At 43.2% G+C, this 22,047-nt stretch overlaps 1 protein-coding gene across 5 annotated transcripts in view; it reads right to left on the bottom strand.

The window, feature by feature from the left end:
* The window catches only part of AUTS2 (activator of transcription and developmental regulator AUTS2), a 1,593,647-nt gene that overhangs the window by 1,374,280 nt on the left and 197,320 nt on the right, over positions 1–22,047 (bottom strand). Inside the window, exon 1 of one of the 5 annotated variants that reach the window (XM_033921214.1) lies at positions 12,954–12,989. The exons of the other annotated variants lie outside the window; for them this stretch is intronic. Coding sequence (XP_033777105.1) covers positions 12,954–12,974 — 21 coding nt within the window. The 5' untranslated portion in view covers positions 12,975–12,989. Of the gene's footprint in view, positions 1–12,953; positions 12,990–22,047 lie in introns of those variants that run through there. 5 annotated transcript variants of the gene reach the window in all.

The raw sequence follows: 22,047 nt of genomic DNA, 5'->3' as shown, positions 1-22,047 counted from the left end.
ACAGCACAGGGTGCCGCAAACTTTTTAAGCTGCTGGAACACTAATCTCGGGGCAGTGGCTGGAAGGCACCTGGAAATGTGCGGGCGTTGAAGCGATGACATCGCGTACATGCGTGATGTCATCACATTGACATCCGCACATGCGTGGATGCCCTCCGGCCATGGCCCTGAGCCTCCTAGTACCGCCGGTGGGGGAAGGTGCTCCAGAAGGAGGCGAAGAGAAGGAGCAGAGGCGCAGGCACCAGCTGACTACAGGATGTGCGGATCGCTGCGAGAGGCACATCCTGTAAGCAGTCAGCCGGCACTTCTCCTCCTCGCCAGCATCTTGGGGCACATAGCATATGATACACTGGTATAGCATAAGGAGTGACACTTAAATGGCTTATGCTCTATTTTATAATAGAAATCTGAGTGTCCAGATCTCACAAACACAGAAAATCTTGAAAATGTTTGGATCAGCTAAACTAGCCAGCTATAGTATAGCTTCCATATGTCTGCATTTGCATAGCTCTCTCCTTCAACAAGCAGGCATCATCTGCATTGTGGATTCTTTTCCTCAAGGCTCCATCGCACATAATTCCTGACATTTCAACACTGTGATATATCATGGCAGATCTAAAGCCCAATCATTTCAATGTAAATATTACACACAAGTTTCCTATTATCTCAGATTCTTTTGCCCCCACCAGTCTATAATTCTACTTTCCCAAGGGAAAGAGGTAGGGTTTTGCGTAAGAAAATTGCTTTGTGTTAGGCCTTTTCCCTCAATTATTGGATTTTTGTTTTGCACTTGTGTTAATAAAAATTAACCCGCACAAATAGATGTTGTACTTGTTAATTTGTAGGTTGATGCATGTTGAATTGATTTTGTGTACACAATTTAAGATATGTTAATGAAAGCATGTAGAGAGAACAAGAGGGCACTCTCTAAAGTTAAAAAGGGATCGATTCCGTACAAACGTAAGGAAGTTCTTCTTTACCCAGAGAGTGGTAGAAAACTGGAACGCTCTTCCAGAGGCTGTTATAGGGGAAAACACCCTCCAGGGATTCAAATAGGGGGAAACACCCTCCAGGGATGCAAGACAAAGTTCTGCTGAACCAGAACGTACGCAGGTAAAGCTAGTCTCAGTTAGGGCACTGGTCTTTGACCTAAGGGCCGCCGCAGGAATGGACTGCTGTGCACGATGGACCACTGGTCTGACCCAGCAGCGGCAAATCTTATGTTCTTATGTAATAGAAGGTTTACCCTTTTATGTGTGTCCCAGTCTTTTTATTCATTTCTCAAATTACATACCATACCATACCACAAATGTTTTTACATATAACTACCAACCATTAGCTCTGGACAGTTCATAAATATAAACAAAAGAATTCAACACTCAGAAAAATATCAAAATTAAACAAAATAAGTATAAAATCATCTTAATTACAAATGATTAATTTCTAATCTAATTACAGTGGGGAAAGAGTTCCATAATGAAGCAGCTGCACGAGAGTACAACTTCTTACAAGAAGATGCCAACTTAACTAAAGATGACAAGGAGAGAGGATTTCAGGTAAGGAATCAAGAGGAGTCAGGAACAGGGTTTTTTTTTCCCCAAGATCCATATATTCCACAGATATGTATAAATATCGTCATCCCCAGTTAAATTTTAGGCTTTCTGGGCACGATATTCAGCTGGCACTGGGCAACGTATTGTCTGCCTGATGCCGATACTCAATGCCAGTCCATTTCTGGTGACCAGCATTGAATATTTGGGATTTTTGGCCTGCTATAACTTACCCCCCCCCTACCCTTTTACAAAACCGTAAAAGCCTTTTTTTAAGCAAAGGCTGGTACGCTGAATGCTCTGCGCTGCTCCCGACACACATAGGAACTCTATGAGTGTCGGGAACAGCGCAGAGCATTCAGCGCACCAGCCGGCACTGAAAACCGTTTTCGTGGTTTTGTAAAAGGGGGGTTAGCCAGCCAAGCAAATATTCCTCAATGGCCAAATAGTGGGCAAAGATAGGACCGCTATTTATGTGGTCAAATTTACCCACTATAAACTTAACCAGCCAGTACTTGAGTATTCACAGCTAGCTGGCTAAGTCACATGACACAGCCTGTGTGTGGGAAACTCCGGTCCTCGAGGGCTGGAATCCAGTCGGGTTTTCAGGATTTCCCCAATGAATATGCATGAGATCTATTTGCATGCACTGCTTTCAATGCATATTCATTGGGGAAATCCTGAAAACCCAACTGGATTCTGGCCCTGGGCTGGCTGCTAACCACAAATATTTAGCGAAGTTAACCATTTAGCTGGCCAAATGCTGTTTCCAGCCAAAAGTCATTCCTGTTCAGTTAAATAGCACTAAATACCAGGGGGAATTTGCCTTATGCATATCCAGTCATGTGGTAAAGATGTGATGTAAACTGGTTGTGGGAAGATCACAACAGATGTAATTTGGAGGGATCCATGTACTCCACAGACATACAAGTACATATGCACATTTACACCACCCAATAACATTTTGGCTTTCTATCCAATCAATATCAAATTTTCAGGACATTTAGAAGGGCTTTGAGAGTTCCGACATGGATGTTTTTAGGGTGCAATTCACATATTGTAGGTCAAAAAATATGCAGCAACGTTTTGCTTTGCATCTGATCCAGACCAAAATTTTCAGATTTCAGGTGGCCAAAGGATCATGATGGTTTTGTTTTTTCATTCCCATATTGTAGGAATGCCACATAGGAAATACACACACGCAGTCTTAGAGTCGGGATGGAGGCGCTGCCAGGGGCTAGCTCCGAGTCCCTTTTTATTATGCTTCTAAGCTAATGACATCATAGTAACTCCCTCGTTTACACATCTCATGATTGGTGGGTACAAAGGTACATGCTTTTACATTGATGGATACAAAGAAAGATACATGCTTATACATCGTGATCACCCTCCCTTTACATCATGATCATCCTCCAACTCAGCACTTAGACAAGGGTCTGATTAACACGTGGACAGAGCCTGAGTCTTTGCACATATGCAATGCCTGTGCAATGCCTGTCAGCTGATGTCCTTTCCAAATAAGGACAGCTCAAATAAGATAAGCATGTGACAGTCCAAAGGTTATAATGTATGCTCCTTAAGCTCTCTTGATTAGCCTTAAGTTCAGGGCCTGCATGTAGGCAAAGTCTGATTGTTGCCCATATAAGGGATAAGGGTAAACCTGTGTCAGGTTAATATGTGACATGGATATGTGACATTTTCCTTTACTTAGAATAGCTGCATGGCAAGAAGGGAGAGGGAATGGGAATAATTCATAATTCTTTCACAGGGGCTCATAATTCTTCCACAGGGGCTCAGATCCTCACACAAGGTCTAGATCCGTACACAGGGCCTAGATCAGTGTGCCGACCTGGCCTGGTTCAGAACTGCCTGTGTGTTGACCTTGCCTGTGTTCTGATGCCCTGGATCAGAACTTATCAGATCTCCATCCCTATACCATATTTGAATATTCTACCAAAATGTGCATCATTTTACATAGGGATACCAGAAGGCCGGATTTCCCCGGACGGCTTTTCAAAACCTGGTACTTTGTCCGGATTTTGAAACGCTTCCAGCTAGTAGCGACATCAGGACGGCATCTGCACATGCAACACATTGAAGTCACGTGCATGCTTGTGACATCATTGCATCACACCAGTGCATGTGCAGATGCCCTCCCAACAAGCAAACAGGTTGAGGGGGCGGGGATGGAGCAGAAGAGGGCGTGACTTGGGTGGAACGGGGTGGGTGGAACTGAGTAGGCTTGGGGGCAGGGCTATGGGTCTGGATTTTTGTTCTGGGAAATATGGTAACCCTAGTTACCAACTTTAGGCACCATTTACAGAATTCGGGGGTATGGGTGTCAATTTTGGGCACTGGATTCAAAAAAGGTTGAGTGATGTTGGTTTAACACAGGGGTCCCCCAAAGTCCCTCCTTGAGGGCCGAATCCAGTCAGGTTTTCAGGATTTCCCCAATGAATATGCATTAAAAGCAGTGCATGCACATAGATCTCATGCATATTCATTGGGGAAATCCTGAAAACCCAATTGGATTCGGCCCTCAAGGAGGGACTTTGGGGACCCCTGGTTTAACAAGTAAGCTACACTGCCAAACATGAGTGTCAAATTCACTGCAGTGGTGAGGAAGCAGTGGAAAGCACAAGCTATATTTCAGGGCCAGAGGTGGTTTCAAACTCCTATGAGTGCACAAGATGTACAGTACAGATTGGTTGTGAAACGGAGAAGAGTAGAAAAAGGGATTCAGCTCAAATAGTCCTTAATTAGACAAACAAAAGAAAATATCTAAGGATAAAGCTGTATGTGGGAGCTTTCAAGATCACTCTAAGCTCCTTCAGATGCTGTGGAAAAAGCATCAACATTTACAAAGAATCGAGAACAAGAAACAGAATACTTGGAATGTGTGGCTCACCTTGTCACTAATACAATAACAAAACAAAATATTATTTTATTTGCATTTATCTGCTTGCTGAACTGCTGTTAACTGCATGCAATCCTGTTGGCCTGACAGCTATATTCACGGTGATACAATTTTCCCCTCCACTAACGCTTGTAACCTCAGCCAGGAAAAATGAAACCACTACTCCATTTGGGTTTCAATTGACCACGAACTTCTTTTGCAAGGATATTCGCCTTCTTTCATCACCACATCTAAAACCAGTAAGAATGACTAAGAATCCATGTGGGCCACATCTATAACACTTAGAAAAAGAGACCTCCTTTTGCCTTCTAGTTAATAACCTGGCATCACTCCAGCCACCTCAGTCTGAAGCATGTAGGGCCTCAGTCTTTAGAATCCACCACCCTCACACAGTTCAAATGGTGAGACGACTGAACAGCACTAGGCAATCAAAGGCTAATGGACAGATGAACAGGCACATTTTCTCTGGCTCTGCAGTTTGATCTGCCACCTCTAAAAACGTCTTGTAAAAATGCTTGAGCAGAAGTCATACATTATGGAACCCCAAGGACCACCCAAAAGTTTGGGGTTTGGGTTTTTTTGTAACCAGCTGGGTTTATTGCATCATGATAGTTTCTGAGATCAATATGGTAGTCTAAGAAAATACAATATTAGTCCAGAAGACACAGGTGTCAGTGGTGTGCAAAAGCAATTCAAACAATCAATGTCTTATCTACAGAGAGAAAAGCCTGGGAATTTCAACAAGATGGTATATATTTTCATAAGAACATAAAGAGTTGCCTCCGCCGAGGCAGACCAGAGGTCCATCACGCCCAGCAGTCCGCTCCTGCGGTGGCCCATCAGGCCCATTGCCTGAGCAGTGGTCCCTGACTATCCCTATGACCTACCTCTACTCCTATCTGTACCCCTCAATCCCTTTATCCTCTAGGAACCTATCCAATCCTTGTTTGAAGCCCTGTAACGTGCTCTGGCCTATCACAGCCTCCGGAAGCGCGTTTCATGTATCCACCACCCTTTGGGTGAAAAATAACTTCCTAGCGTTTGTTCTAAATCTGTCCCCTTTCAATTTCTCCGAGTACCCCTTGTAATTGTAGTTCCCCATAATCTGAAAAATCTGTCCCTGTCTACCTTTTCTATGCCCTTCAGGATCTTGAAGGTTTCTATCATGTCTCCTCTAAGTCTCCGCTTCTCCAGGGAGAACAGCCCAAGCTGTTTTAGTCTGTCAGTATATGAGAGGTTTTCCATACCCTTTATCAGTTTAGTTGCTCTTCTCTGGACTCCCTCAAGTACTGCCATGTCCTTCTTGAGGTACGGCAACAAGTACTGGACACTAGAAAAATTAGCTGAGAGACCCTTAGTCCGGTACTTCTGACCTTTTTCTGGAAATACAGCTATCTAGTCTTAACATAGGGATACTATCTGGTAAAATCCACATGTGTCCTACCAGGGGGCGTCTGAGCCAATCAAGGCCTTAGGCCCCTGGCCTTAGGCATCCTGGGATACACTGGGAGGAGCCTAAGGTATCTGAGTCAATCAGGCCCTTAGGCCCTTCCCCGTGCATCACAGGTGAGGCCTAAAAGAATTTCAAATCCATAATTACCCCTGTTAATTTTTAAACAAGTTATTGGGACAGTGGAAGATCCAAACAAAGAAGAGATCAATAGGGGATGTTCTGGCCTGCCAGTGAGCCAGCATTCTGGACTTCAAGACAGGTAGCAATTCACACCAGACACTGTTGAAGTAGGCTAAAATTGGGATTTTGTAATGTGGTATTGAAGACCAGTAAAACTGAATGCATAATCTTGAATGAGACTTCCCAGAGGACTCAGTCCTGTTTCTGTAGGTTTTAAAATGTATTTACGAGGGTTGGCTGAGCTAAAGCACTGTTTGCCTAGGGCCTACCAAAGGGTTAATTCTGCTTTATAAGCTATTGAAATGCAATCAAGCTGTTCTACGGGACAAGGTATGAGGAGCCAGCTCGATCGGACTTCTTTTCTAATGTACATACGAAAAAGGAACTTATACACAGGGCAGGATTAACCAATAGGCCAAGTAGGCAGGTGCCTAGGGCCCAAAATAGTCAAGGGGGCCTGATGAAGGAGGGCATCAACATTGTTTTTTCCAAACGGTGATGGGCCCCTCCAGCATCGATCGCCAACGCCCCCCCCCCCCCCGATCGGCAATACAGCCCCCGCCCCCCATCGACAGAAAGTAAGACAAGCAAGCAACGTGGGTAAGAAAGGCAACGGGAACTGTAATTGTGCAAGCGGTGCTGCTTGCCCAAAGATTCCCTCTGACGCAGCTTCCTGTTTCCGCCTGGGTGCATGGTGGGGTGGGGGGGGGGCAGGGGGCCCAGTGTACTTGGGTGCCTAGGGGCCCTCAACTAATTAATCCAGCCCTGCTTATACAGGGCCTCTAGAAAGCTGCTTTGTTACCAGAAATCTGGCAGCACTGTTTGGTGTGCCTTTCAACAGTTCTGATCACAAGAAAGTACTCAAGCCAGCTTTCATCTCCTCTTTGCCACTGCGGCTAATTGCACTCCTTCCAGTCTCTGCTGATAATTCAAGGAGTACTGAGCCGAAGATGTACGTTAAGCGGCTGACTTTCCATCTGAGCTGGGGAAAGCAGATAAGGCAGTCCACCGTCCTTTGTTTTTCTGCATTTTTGAAGCTGTAAGAATTTGTTCTCACAGGCTGCCTCAGAAAAATGGATGATCTTAAAGAGAACCCAAAGATCAGACTGTAAAAAAGTCAGCTCTTCTACAGGACCCAGGAAAAATACACTTGACAGATGTGGCATCTAAAATAGGAGAAGAAAAAAACAAACATTGATATTTACAAAAAAAACAAAAACCGTTGGGATCTTTTGATGTAGGGATTATCAACTCAGTGGGCTAAGAATCCGTGGAAGTGTTCCATTCCCACTGTGGCTCCTTGGGACCCTGTATTAGTCATTTAAACCTCCATTATAAGAAAATAAGAATTGCCATACTGAGACAAACAGAAGGTCCATCAAGCTCAGTGTCCCGTTTCCAAGAGTGGCCAACCCAGGTCCCAAGTACCTAGCTAGATCCCAAGTAGTAAAACAGATTGGAATCCAAGCCATCTCATTAATGACCTATGGACTTCTCCTTTAGGAATTCATCCAAGCCTTTTTTAAACCCTGCTAAGCTAACTGATTTCACCACATTTTCTGGCAACAAATTCCAGAGTATAATTACATGTTGTGAGAAGAAATATTGTCTCCATTTTGTTTTAAATCTACTACTTAGTAGCTTCATTGCATGCCTCATAGTCCTAGTATTTTTTGAAAGAGTGAACAAGCAATTCACATCAAACCTTTCCACTCTACTCATTATTTTATAGACCTCTTGTCATATTACCACTCAGCCATCTCTTCAAGCTGAAGAGCCCTAGCCACTTCAGTCTTTCCTCATAGGAAATTCGTCCCATCCCTTTTATCATTTTTGTCTCCCTTCTCTGTACCTTTTCTAATTCCACTATATCTTTTTTGAGATATGGCGACCAGAACCGCACACAGTATTTGAGGTGCGGCCAAACCACAGAGTGATACAAGGGCATTGTAACATTTTCATCTTTGTTTTCCATTCCTTTCCTGATAATTCCTAACATTCTATTTGCTTTCTTAGCAGCCGCCGCACATTGAGCTGAGGGTTTCAATATATCCCCAACAATGGCATCTAGATTCTTTTTCCTGGGCAACGACTCCTAACACAGAAGCCAACATCACATAGCTATATTTCAGGTTCCTCTTTCCCACATGCATCACTTTGCACTTGCTCACATTAAATATCATCTGGCATTTGATACCCAGTCTTCAAGTCTCAGAAGGTCTTGCAATTTTTCACAATCCTCTTGCGCTTTAATAACTTTGTGTCATCAGCAAATTTAAGGCCAGAGTATTTTTTAAATTTGGGTGTATCTGTTATAAGGCTCTTTTTGGTTTATTTCCTTCCTATTTGGTATCTTACCTGAAACTGTTTAATTCATTAAAATGTACCAGAAATTCAGGTATGTTCCTCTTCCCTACCCCAAGGGCCTGTCGCTATAAGACTTTTTTTGGACAGGACATTGGAATATCAGGCGGGGAAGTTGAACTCCTGGATGAGTCCGCTGATTGTTCAAGAGTATTCTTAGCTTACATTTGATAAACAAGAATGTTGATATTTAAGAAGGTATTTTTATTAGGCTCTGTATTTTAAATGTACTTTTTATCTGATGCTATATTTAATATATAATAGTTGTGTTTTTTGAAATTGTATTTTTTACCTGAAATGTTTTAGTTCTGTTGTGAACCGCCTAGAACTGCTGGTGGTATACAGGAAAATAAAGGTAATGGCGGAATAGAAATCTCTAATGTAATGTAATTATTATGACTTATTCCCATGTCTAGATCATTGATAAATATGTTAAAAAGCAGCGGTCCCATCACAGACCCCTGGAGACCCCCACTATTTACACTTCTCCATTGAGAATATTGGCTCTCAATCCATAAAAGAAGATTACCTCCTATCCCATGACTTTCTAATTTCCTCAGAAGTCTTTCATGAGGTACTCTGTCAAATGCCTTTTGAAAATCCAAATACACAATATCAGCCAGTTCACCTTTATCCGCATGTTCATTCAGCCCTTCAAAGAAATGCAGTTCCGTATAATCTTGCTATAACAAACTCGCTTATAATGGAATCTCATCTTTAGCGGACGAGGTCCGCTGGTCCCGACCGTGCGCCTTTATATGCAGAAAATCATCGCATATAGCAGACTCGCCTATAACGGACTTTCACATATAGTGGACAAAGAATTTGGTCCCCAGAGCTGCTTTTAGCTGTAGTTTTGTTCGGCTATAACAGACATGTAGGCTCCGTCTACAAGGCGCGTGGCGTGCCGATGATATAGTATCAAAATGAAACCCAGAAGAAAATGACAAAGTATTTTTTCTTTCCAGTACAGTACGACATAATGCTTTAGAGCAGGAGTGTCCAACCTGCGGCCCAAGGGCCACATGCAGCCCCGTGAAGTATTTTGTCAAGGGCGATGCAGTGTTTTCCTCTGCTGCCTCCGGGTGTTTACCGTCTTGTCAGCAGCCTCCTCTGTCTTGCTGCAGCGTTTGTGCAGCCCCAGAAAATTTTTTTTCGCCCAATGCAGCCCAGGGAAGCCAAAAGGTTGGACACCCCTGCTTTAGAACATCTAGGGCTCCTGCACTAGCATTTTAACACACGCTAATCCCGCGCTACGCGGCTAGAACAAACGCCAGCTCAATGCTGGCATTAGCGTCCAGTGCGCACTATTCCGCGTGTTAATGCCCTAATGCAGCTTAGTAAAAGGAACCCTTAGTGTTCTGGTTTTGCAATCATTTTGTGCCATACCAATGTTTTGCGGAGTTTTGTTATTGATGTTGCTGATATACTTGTGCAGTGATTGTTGTTTATTGATTGTACGTTGTTTCAAGTTGACCTAAATAAAGTTTTTAAAAAAATGCAACTCTAGATATAACGGACTGTTTTTCCAGGTCCCTTGAAGTCCGTTATAACAAGATTATACTGTAGATTGATGAGGCAAGATTTTCCTTGACTAAAACCATGTTGGCTTTCTCTCATTAATCCATGCTTATATTTATGATCTGTCACTTTGTTCTTTATAATAGTCTCTACCATTTTGACCGGCACCGACATCAGACTCACCAGTCTAAAATTTCCCGGATCACCTCTGGAACCCTTTTTAAAAATTAGCATCATGTTGGCCACCCTCCAATCTTTTGGTACAATGCTGGTTTTCAAAGAAAAATTACAAATTATTAACAATAGCTCTTCAAGTTCATTTTTTCAATTCTATCAGCACTCTGGGACGTATACCATCCAGTCCAGGTGATTTGCTACTGTTTAATTTGTCAAATTGACCATTACATCATTCAGTGTTACAGAGATTTGTATGAGTGTCTCCTACAATTCACTTAGATTGTGAGCCTAGTAGGGACAGAGAAATATTTATTATTTATTTAAAAATTTATATACTGTATCACAGAAATGAACTAACTGGCGCTAATTAGAAATTACACACACAACTTTCTGAGCTATTTCTACAAAATGGCACGTGTAAATTCTAGTACACCAAAATGAAAAGAAGGCCTGGCTAGGAGAGGGGCATGGCAAGGTCATGGACATTCCTAAAAGTTAGGCACAGGTATTTAGGCCTGTTATTTTTGGCCTAAATGGGTGTGTCTAAATATGTACGGGCACTAAGCCTGATTCTATACACTGCGCCTAACTTTGGAGGTGTTTTATAGACTCACCCTAAGCACCATCCTTTTCAGTGCTGATTTTTTAGGTATCATACAAAAGATCTTCAAAAAGTCTCCACACTTATTTTTTTTAACGCTATTTATTAAATATCTCAAAAGCAAACTACATCACTTTTCCACATAATCACCCTGTTCTGTGACTTAGTCACATAACATTCTGCGACACACCCTCTTACCACTTCTCCTGCAAAAATATGAACCTGTGGAAGCTTTTTGAAGAACCCTTGTGTATAGATGGATGGATTATGCCACTGAGTTAGCTACTGACCCCTGGCAACACACACAGTGAGGAATCCACCCCGATATGTTTCATGGCAGAGTACAGGAATGGTTTGTCATTGCCTTCTCCTATGCAGTGTGTTGTTCCACTATGTTGCTGCTGCCCAACACAGGAGGGCCCCTCAGCCTATACCACCTGGTATTCCCAGGTAGTCTTCCAGGTACTAGCCAGGCCTGACCCTGCATAGCTTCTGTATAGTAAGAGTGGGTCTACCATGGGCAGCAAGGCCATGAGCTCATGTACAAAATATGGCCCTAAACCTGTGCTAAGCTAGTACAGTGGTACCTCGGTTTACGAGTGCACCGGTTTGCGAGTGTTTTGCAAGACGAGCATGGCTCGATTTACGAGCACCCCCCCCCCCCCCCGGCAATCCGGCACCCCCCTGCCTCGAACCGGCACCCCCACCGCCACGATCTGACCCTCCCCGACACGATTGGGCACCCCCCCGACACGATCCGACATCCCCCCGACACAATTGGGCACCCCCCTGCCGCTTCTTACCCTCATCTGGGCTCTTGAAGATCAGCCTACTCGTCTGCTGGGCCTTGAGCATCTGAGCATGTTCAAGGCCTGCGAGTTCACGTTCTGAACGTGAATGTGAACTTGCAGGCCTTGAGCATATTCAGATGCTCAAGGCCCAGCAGATGAGTAGGCCGATCTTCAAGAGTGCCCAGATGAGGGTAAGAAGCGGCGGGGGGGGTGTGCCCAATTGTGTCGGGGGGGATGTCAGATCGTGGCGTGGGGGGGTGCCCAATCGTGTTGGGGGGGGGTCGGATCGTGGCGGAGGGGAGATGCTGGATCGCAGGGGGGGTGCCGGATCGCAGGGGGGGGGGTTCCTGATCGCAGGGGGGGCCTTCGAGGGGAGCAATGCCGGTTCTCGGGGGGGGGGGGGAACGCATCAAAGCAAGTTTCCATTATTTCCTATGGGGAAACTCGCTTTGATAAACGAGCATTTTGGATTACGAGCATGCTCCTGGAACGGATTATGCTCGTAATCCAAGGTACCACTGTATTCTGAAAAGGTAATTCCACACAAGAGCCCTCTGCAGATTACTAACTTAGGTGCTGAGATGATTTGCACTAACTTTGGTCACAATTTACTGAACCTACTCCTGTATGACAATTCAAACATTACGCAAAAGGAACTGCACAGTATGAGAAAAATACTTAGTTTTTCACACTGGATACCCAAAAGACCATGTCCTAATTTGTAATATCAGATAATACAGGTTTGGAATAGCTTCATCTGAATAATAATTTGCAGCTGGTATGCAACGTTAGTTGACGAACCTAAGAAGAGAGCAACGAGATCCACTGGATCTATGTGAGGCTCTGTTTGAGTTCCCAAATCATATTTGTTTAGCTTACTGGTTAAGAGGATTACTCTTTACAGTGCATCTTTAGGCAGTTTTTTTTTTTTAGAAACGGCTCAGCAAATGTTCGACAAAAGCCCTTTTATGCCCGAAAATCAAATCGATTTTTATGGAAAGAAGGTTTGAAGGGTCTTGCCAGAAGAATGGAAACTGATGCTGGGGTTCAAATCGATCTTCTCGTACTACTAAGATATCAGCTTAGACATTAACCCCTCTTTAATGAAGCCATGTTAGGTGTTTTAATCATTGGCCGTGGCGATATTAGCTCCGACGCTCATAGGAATTCTATCAGCATTAGAGTTAATACCACCATGCCAGTGATAAAAAAAAATCCTAACACAGCTTCATAAGGAAGTTCTATGGAGAATTGATCTAACTTTCTTCCAACTGGACATGAAACAAATCTCCCGTTAATGGTTTTAAAACGCAAAATGTGTCATCTTAGAGGGCTGCTTTAACATATGAGCTAGAGGCATTTGATGCTGTTCTCAAAGGACTTCGCTTGTAAAATCATACCTCGCCTGAGTCTTCTTGCATTTCTGAAATTTGTTCTCAGCACCCAGAGGAAACAAGATTGCATGATGAGCCAGCGTCAGAATATCCTTAGAATTAATGCCTCAGCAACCTGGGGAAACCACAGTGTTCTCAGGTTAACAAGAAAGAAGAATCCCCAAGGGTATGTTTTCTTTGAAAATAAGACAACTAATAACCTCCTTCTGTGGTCTTAGACAGGAAGTCAAAGTCATCAGGGACAAATTGCTTCCTTGAGCAAGAAACCAATCAGAATGTGTCATTTGCACCAAAACCTCAATTTTGGTTTCAAATACTATAGTCCAAAAAGGACTATAGTATTCGATATGCAGCCAAAAAAAAGTGTTTTAGTTTAGAATCCAAAGAATGCAATTTAGATGCTAACGTGTTGCTTTAAATGTGTTCAATAGCTTCATTTTACCATCATTTTTCTTAATCTCATTTTATTATGCAATGCTAATGTGCCAACCAGCAGAATCGCGAGTGCTTCAAATTGACTGACTTTACAAAACAGGAATTGTGAAGTGGATCGAGACTCTGCTTTTCTTAGGACACCCTACCAAGAATGGAAATGAGTCTTCAAATGTCTTTTCTGGACAAACAAATTCAAAATCAATATGCCAGAGAAAAGACTTTTGTAATGATAGTTAGTTTATGAATGATTTTTTTCTTTACCAGAAATATTATAAACTTGGTGCCCAGGCCAAGAGGTTCAGGAGTGCCAGAATAGGATGCCCTGGACCACAGAGCCCCTGCTCTGAAAATGGAAATACAATTAAAAACTACATTTCAAAGTAAAATTTACTTATAACACAAATGCAACATAACAGCAGCAATACGAGGGGCCGCTGAAAAGTTCTCAGCCCAACAACAAGGGACAGGGACAACAGGGAAACGGCATGGCGTCCCGCCTGCAAACGCTGCCCCCCACGAACCCGCATCACCCCCCCCCCCTCACGAACGAACGCCCCCCCCCCTGCAAACTAGCATCCCCCTCCCGCCCAAACTGCAAGCTTACCCCCCAATGTGGCATCGGCACGCAGCACCAAGCCACAGGAGGTGCGCCGGTGCCCGAAGATCGTGCCTCTCCTCTGACTGGGCCTTGAGCATCTGCGCATGCTCAAGGCCTTCTGGCTCTTGTTCTCGCCGAGAATCTCGGAGAGAGGCGGAGGCCAAAAGGCCTTGAGCATGCGCAGATGCTCAAGGCCCAGTTGGAGAGGCATGATCTTCGGGCACCAGCACCTCCTGTGTCTTGGTGCTGCGTGCCGGTACCACATTGGGGGGTAAACTTGCAGTTTGGGCGGGAGGGGGAGGTAGGCGTATGCAGACGGAGGGCGTATGCGGGCGGAGGGGCCATGCCGGTTAGCGGGCGGGGGGGACTCGCAAATCGAGTCAATGCTCGGTTTGCGAGTCACGATTTGCGAGAATGTTGCAAAACACTCGCAAACCGGTGCACTCTTAAACCGAGGTTTGACTGTATTCTCTTTTGCTCATTTCTTGAAAAGGCAACTCAATTAAACCCTTTCTGTTGAAAGCTAAGAGCAGTGGTGTAGCACAGTGGTTCCCAGCCCTGTCCTGGAGGACCACCAGGCCAGTTGGGTTTTTGGGATAGTCCTCATGAATATGCATGAGAGAGATTTGCATATAATGGAGGTGACAGGCATGCAAATCTGCCCCATGCATATTCACGATGACATTCTGCGTATCACTGCAAATGAACGTTCATCACAACAACCTACCAGGAGTGAGAGGAGTAAAAGCCAGGACACCTGATTCTTTGCAGCTATCTTACTTTGCCATATTGTTTCCATATCCTCGTTAGTGTATATATATTTTGGCACTTGGGAGGGACTAAATTAGCATTTCATTTATATTCAACATTAGCCTCTTTCCTTTCTTTGTCAAAGTGTCATTGGTGTGCCTGCCAAAGACTTTATTTTAAACAAATACTCAACCATCAGGCTTGGCACATGGGAAAATGATTTGGAAAACAGAATGTATTTAATTTTTTTTATGCATTGGGCACATTTGGGCCTTAGACATTGGTACATTTGTATAACTGAGGCTATCCTCAGCCCCAAATAACTGAGAAGTTTGCTGCACTAACAAGGTCAACCTGCTTAAAAATTATCATCCTTTCATTTTGGTTTTCATAATCTAAGCAGGCTCCAATGCTGCTGCCACTACATGTATGAACTTAAGAAACTGGAAAAAGTCCAATGAGAGTAAACCCAAGAGAGATTCTTTCCCTTTTGGCATAGAGCTAGATGGGAAATATAGTTTAGGGTGACCATTTATTTTTAATAGATATTGATATCTATATTTAATATAATTATATATATATTTAACATAATTCTTTTGTCTCTCTTCATCTAATATTTCATCTCTAATCATTTTTGTTTCCCCTCCTAATGTTTTTACCTTAATATATTGAATTTAACACTGATTGTAATCCCTAAATAATTTTTTTCCTTTTGTTTTGATGTCGTATGTATAAATTATTTAACTTAAATGATTTAAATTTTGTATAAGAATGTCCGTATTTGCAATTTAATTTGTTAAGCTGTATGTTTGTGTGATTTGTTACCTATATTTTAGTTATTTTAACAATTTGTACATCGCCTAGAACTTGGAATAGGCGATTAATCAAATTATATAATAAACTTGGAAACTTGGATCTATATCTATATTTAATAGACCTTGATATTGGCGAACCAGAATACATGATAATGTGCAGCATGCCGGACTGCTAAAGTGGTCATTCTTGAAATTCTGAGGCTTGCAAGCTATCACAAAATAATGCATATTTATAAGTAAACAGGAAAAGAAATGACTTGACCTGGCCCAACTATCATTTTATTTGCAGCAGCTTATAGGAGAAACCCCCCCCCCCCCCAAAGTCATAGGCTGAACATCTTCAAATTTGCTGCCGTTCATGCAGCTTGAGATTTTTCACAATCAAGGCTTAAGGGTATTATTTCATATCAAATGTAATCGCAAGTACAGTCACTCTGGTTGCTCTTATGTTGTGGAATAAGGCAGCTGAAGGCATCTCTCACTATCCTTTTTTCCCTACTTGGCAGCGCTCCTTCACATCTTAATCAGCTGATCCATAAAAATCTCCAGTACAGTATTAATACGTCGCAGCACCCTATCTAAGCTATAGTGGTAGGTATACAGTCATCCTCACTTTGATATCTGAATTAAGTTAAACAATCAGTGGCATAGCGAGGGTAAGAGGTGCCCAGGGCGGTGGAACCCCTCCTCCACTCCTTCCCTGCACCCTCCTGCCGCCCCCATATCTCTTTAACGCTCCCAGCACAAGCAGCAAAGTCCAAGCTGCTGCTTGCGCCAGCATTGGCTCTTCCTCATACGTCACTTCCAGGAAGTGACATCAGAGGAAGAGCCGACACTGGCGCGAGCAGCAGCTTGGGGTTGCTGCTCATGTCGGGAACATCAAAGAGGTATGGGGGAAGGGCTGCGTGTGTGTGGTAGTGGGAGGGCAGGGAAGGATCATGGGGGGGGGGGGAGAGAACGGGTGCTGGCGCCCCCACCATGATGGTGCTCGGGGCAGACCAAAATGGGTTTGGGAGAGGCACAGACGGGTTAAGGGCATACCAAAGAATTACATGCTGTATTTAATGGGGGGGGGGGGGGTTGCACACCAGTGTTTACACCATGCTTCAGTTGGTTTAAGTCCTCACGCCCAAAGTTACTCACCAGAACACATGCTAAGCTCTATTTTATAACAAGTGCAAATTTTTTCTGGTGCCATTACTAAATCCAGCCCTAAGGGCCTGATTCTATAAACATGTGCCCAGAGTAGGCGTCCTACTGCCTTCTCACAACCAGTCAGGATGCATGGTGTGTTTGTTTTAATTCAGGCGGCGAAGGATGCCTATATTGTAGCCGTATGTCACATGCCTAAGGAGACGTTTAGAGATGCTTACGGATGCCCAAGGCATGGCGTGGTCTCCACCAGAACTGGCCTTGGGCATCCGTAAGTGTCCCTACGTGTGTCTGTAGGCACAAGACAGACACTTTACATGTAGGCCTGTAAACTCCTGGCCTATATTTAAGGCGTCCGTTTGTGAAAATAGATGTGATTTTCTATAGGATGCCGCTGCATGATTGACATGTGATCGGCGGCCACTTCTTAGTCTGTCACTGAGATCAGCATCCTTTAGAGAATCAGGCAGAAATGTATAATAATGAAATGCTCTCTTTCTTAGCTGCATGAGGAAATATTGCAATTCCTCCAGCAGTTAACTCAGAAGTTGCATATATTACATTAAATGTGTGGTAAATAAAATCCTTTGTGGAGCTTAATAGGGCTGAACAGCACAGAGAGGAACCAAGTGCATGAAAGGCAATACAGCAGAAAAGCACAAAGAGCTTCAATGACCAAGGACTCGTCTTTATTGACCCAACACGAGCCGTGTTTTGGCATACGTCGCCTGTGTCAGGTGTCAGCCAATGAACAGGACGTTGTGATTCTTTCTGTGCTCTGGCGGTAAAATTCCCGCCATTTTGCATGGAATGCTCTTGATTAAATTTGCACTCTGGCTTAAGGACTGCTTCTGATCATTGAGGTTCAGTACTTGCAGTTTGATCATTGGCTGGTCCCTGACGCAGGTGTTCTACGCTGGGTCAATAAAGACAGAGTCCCTGTTTATTGAGGCCCTGCATGCTTAATAGGATTCTGCATTTTTTCTAGCGTGCACTGTTTAGTGCAAATTAAATATCCCATACTGTTACCAGGTAGTGTGCTCTGTTACACAGGAGCATGTGCTAATACACAATGACAAGTACAGATATGAATGAAAAGCAAAGTACAATTAAATGAGATGAGAGAAAATAAATAGACAAAAATGTGTTCTGCCTGCATACCCCTACAACCTTGTGAATTAAAGCACTAAGGTATACCCAGGCCTCGCTGTATACCCCAATCCCTAACAGGGTCTTTGAACCTATGCTCATTGTGCCACAGTACAAGATATCACAACTGCACCATGAAGCAGGTACAAGACCACAACATGGCAGCATGACAGACTCAAGCTCTAGTCTCCTGCATGTTGGAAGTCTGCCAGCATTGATCATGCCACAGCAATGAGATATCTGTTCCAGAGAGAAAGGGAAAGCAACTGCCACTACTTAAATAGTCTGTTTATCAGTCATTAAAAGTTGCACTGAAGAGCATCTTGGACAAAAGGTCTGCTTAGCCTACAAAGACAGGAAGCATTTAAATATGGACAAAAGAGGTCCGATGTCCATAAATATTCATAAGTTTGTATACCAAGACATTACAAACAATTACATGATGGGAATCCTATTGAGCTGATTTTGACCCTACAGGCAGTCCCCCGAGTTACAGACACCCGACTTAAGTTTGACCAATACTTAAGAACATGCTTGCAGCTTCATTTGATTTCACAGAGCAGTATTTCCAGTGGCATAGACTCCTACACTTCTCCTGTAGCACATTCAGGAATGATGCATGGCCACATTAAGAACAGTGTATGGTTGTTCATGCTGTACCTTAGAGGGCAAACAGTGGTTACATTACATTACATTACGGATTTCTATTCCACCTATACCTTGCAGTTCAAGGCAGATTACAAAAGATTTGAATGGACATTTTCCAGTGAAGATACAATTTTTTATTTTTATTTTTTTTAACAGAGGAGAGATAGCTGGATAGAATCCTAGGGGAACTTACGGGTTGGATAGTAAATTGACAGTGCCGAACTGTGTGATATAAACAAATGGAATACAGTTAGAGTAGGTAAGATTATAATCTATTTTAGGGGTCTGTTTACTTGGAAGGTGTTTAGGTGGGTTATTTGGGGGAGAATTATCTGGAGGTAGGTGAATTATCTGGAGGTAGGTGAAGAGGAGTTAAGATATTTGGATGAATTTTTTGAAAAGCAGGGTTTTGATTTCTCTTCGGAATGTTTTGAAGTCGTCCGATGTTGTCAGCAGATTGGAGATGGAATGGTTGAGTTTTGCTGCTTGTGTTGCCAGAAGGTTGTCAAACATTTTCTTGCGTTGTGTGCCTTTGAATGGGGGGAAGGCAAAAGGGATCGAGGTTCTTCTGTGTCTTGAGGTGGAGATCTGGTTTAAGCGGTTGTTTAGGTAGGAGGGGGAAGAGCCGTGTAACACTTTGAATAATAGGCAGTGGAATTTGAATTGAATTTGTGCTTGAATAATTGAGACAACCACTGTTTGCTGATGATATCAATGGTACAACTGAAGCAGTAGTATTGTTTGAATGGTACTTTAGAGGGAACACTGGTAGGGACAGTTGGCCCTTTTGTCAGCTGGGAGCAAAGGTAAGGAGCAAGAATCTAGGCACCAGTAGGCATCTTCATAGGTGTGATTCACATCAAATTAGGCGCCAGAAATGTACGTAGACCTTGAAAACCCTGGCCTATATTTCCGGCGCCTACATTTGCCGGAATGCAATTCTCTACATGGTGCCATTGGGTTCTTGACACACGATCAGCGGCTGCTTTTAAGGTAGCCACCGACAACGGTGCCATTTAGAGAATCTGGGCCATACGCCTTGTATGCTATAACTGGCATACCAAACTCCTAGGCATGCGCCTCCCATGCCCATGCCCCCTAGAAGTTGCATATGATGGAACTGGCACATGTAATCTCTAGAATAATGACTGAGGGCACCAATTAACACCAATTTAAGCCAATAATTGCCAACATACCCCAAATGGCAGCATTGGAGTTAGTTCATGAATATCTGAGTATTCAGAGTTATCAGAGGACAAGAAGAAATTAGTGGTTCTCAGTTTATTTTAGAATTCAGTTTAAGTGTTTATGGATTGTTTTTAAGATTTGACATGGTATCTTTGCTCCTTTTGTTCCTCTGCTATGGAATGTTTATAGAGTTTCATATGCGAGAAGCATTTATCGATTTGAACTTTCTCTTCCTTATAGGAAAGGAATTCAACGAGTTAAGAATTTTAGCAGCTCTCTGGTGTTTAAATTTCCCCAATTATGGAATGATCTTCCCCTAATTTTGAGGTGTCCCAGTTCCTTCCAACTCTTCCGTAAACTTCTAAAAAACTTTTTTATTCGCTAAACCTTTCGAAAACTAACTCTTGTATTTCAGTTTACTTAATTTTTTTAAATTTGTTAACCGTGTCGAGCTTCCTTTAGTTGAAAACCCGGTATATAAGGTTAAGTTTTAGTTTAATTTAGTTATACAACACAACCATTTCATGTTTGAAGATCATTTTTATTTCCAAATTAAAGGGGTCACTTTGAGGGGCTGTAATGGCACCTCTTCCATAGCTTGCCTTCATATGACACAGTTTCAACAAAAATGGGTGTACTCTTTGCATCATTTTGGGAAAGCTAAAATGTGGAAGCGTTTTATAGATGTTTTTTTTTCATCTGGGCAGGAACCAAAGTAGAGTTAGTGTTTCATGCATGATTTAAATGGTTTTGATGTTAACATCAGATTTACATATAACATCAATGAGGAGAAAACTTCATTTTTAGATGTATATATTCATAAAAGTAATGACTGTATATAAACAACACTTTGTTGTAATATCACTCCTTATGTGGCATTCCTGAATAACATTCTTCTGGACTCTAGTTTTAAAAAATGAAAAAAATAAATAAATTAAATCCTTGCTATATTATCTCCAAATAGTACACAAGTTTTAAGGCTGAAAACCACACAAAGCAATGTGCATTGTGGGGCTTAAAATTTTAAGTACTAAAGAATAGTGGAAACCTTACTTCCACTTTCCACTTCCTCTACCCTCCTTCCCCCCCAAAAATAAATTAAAAAAAAACAACTTACAGGCATAGGCTACAAGCATTTTATAGAAATGCTATAGCATAAGATCTGCAAGTTCACAGAAGCATATTTTTGTGTTATGCTTTGTTAATAGAATGCCAGTGGTCTTGATGTAGTCTTATCTGCATAAGTGAAGGGCATGAACAGTGTAGGCTCTACAAACAGATGGATACCATAAAAGCCGTCTGCAGGGGGTTGGAACAGTATTTGTTTTCCTTAGCCTTTCTCAGACTAATCGGATGCATTGAAGTAATTTATCTTCAGACACATTATAAGCCCAAATATACATGCGTTACTGAGTTATATGCTCTCCCAGACCCACATTTACACAGCTTGGTGGCATATTTGTATATGCATGCATTCATAAATATACAGTATTTTATGGTGGCCTGATCTGTAACCCCCAACATGGTGTGGAGTAGAGCAGTGGCATAATGGTTAATGCAGAGATTCTGGGGAACTAGGTTCAATTCCCACTGCAGCTCCTTGTGACTCTGGGAAAATCCAGTGGTGTAATAAGATGGGGGGGTTGATGGAGAGGGGGGGATTGCCCCAGGCGCCATCTTCGCAGGGGGTGCCAGCACCTCTCCGCATACCTCTTTAAAATGTTCACTAGCGCAAGCAACATCTTCCTCTTGTAGCTCACACAATAGGGTCAGCTCCTTTATGACATCACTTCCTGGTCATGGGACCAGGACGTGATGTCAGAAGGAAGCTTATGCCAGTGCGAGCAGTGGGTGGAAGATGCTAGTGCCAGTGAACATTTCAAGAGGTACAGGGGGGGGGGGGGCGCTCAAGCAGCGGGAAAAAGGGGGTGCATGACACAGAGATTCCGGGTGCCACCGTCCCGAGCGCCAACCTCCCTCGCTACCTCCATTGTCCTAGGTATAAACACCTAGATAGTGAGCCCCCTAGGGGCAGAGAAGGTTCCTGCATATAATGTGTATAGCACTACATACATCTAGTAGGCACTATAGAAATGATTAAAGGAATATACCCTCTTTTTGCTTCTTTTCATTATTTCTAGATAAAGAAAGTTTGTGTAGCTGCATAATACACATACCCAGTGGCATAGCTAGGGAGGTTGGCGCCAAGAGCGGTGGCGCCTAGCATCACTGCGCTGTGCACCCTCCCTGCCCCTCACCGCTTGATCGCCTCCCTCTGCCCTGCATTCCTCTTGAAACATTTGCTGGCACGAGCAGCATCTTCCACCTGCAGTCACATTGGCCTCGGATCCCTTCAGATGTCACG

The sequence above is a fragment of the Geotrypetes seraphini genome, chromosome 15 (assembly GCF_902459505.1).
Source record: "Geotrypetes seraphini chromosome 15, aGeoSer1.1, whole genome shotgun sequence".
NCBI classification, from domain to species: domain Eukaryota; kingdom Metazoa; phylum Chordata; class Amphibia; order Gymnophiona; family Dermophiidae; genus Geotrypetes; species Geotrypetes seraphini.
The sequence above is the reverse complement of the archived record's forward strand: the minus strand, read 5'-3'. Positions and strand labels throughout refer to the sequence as shown.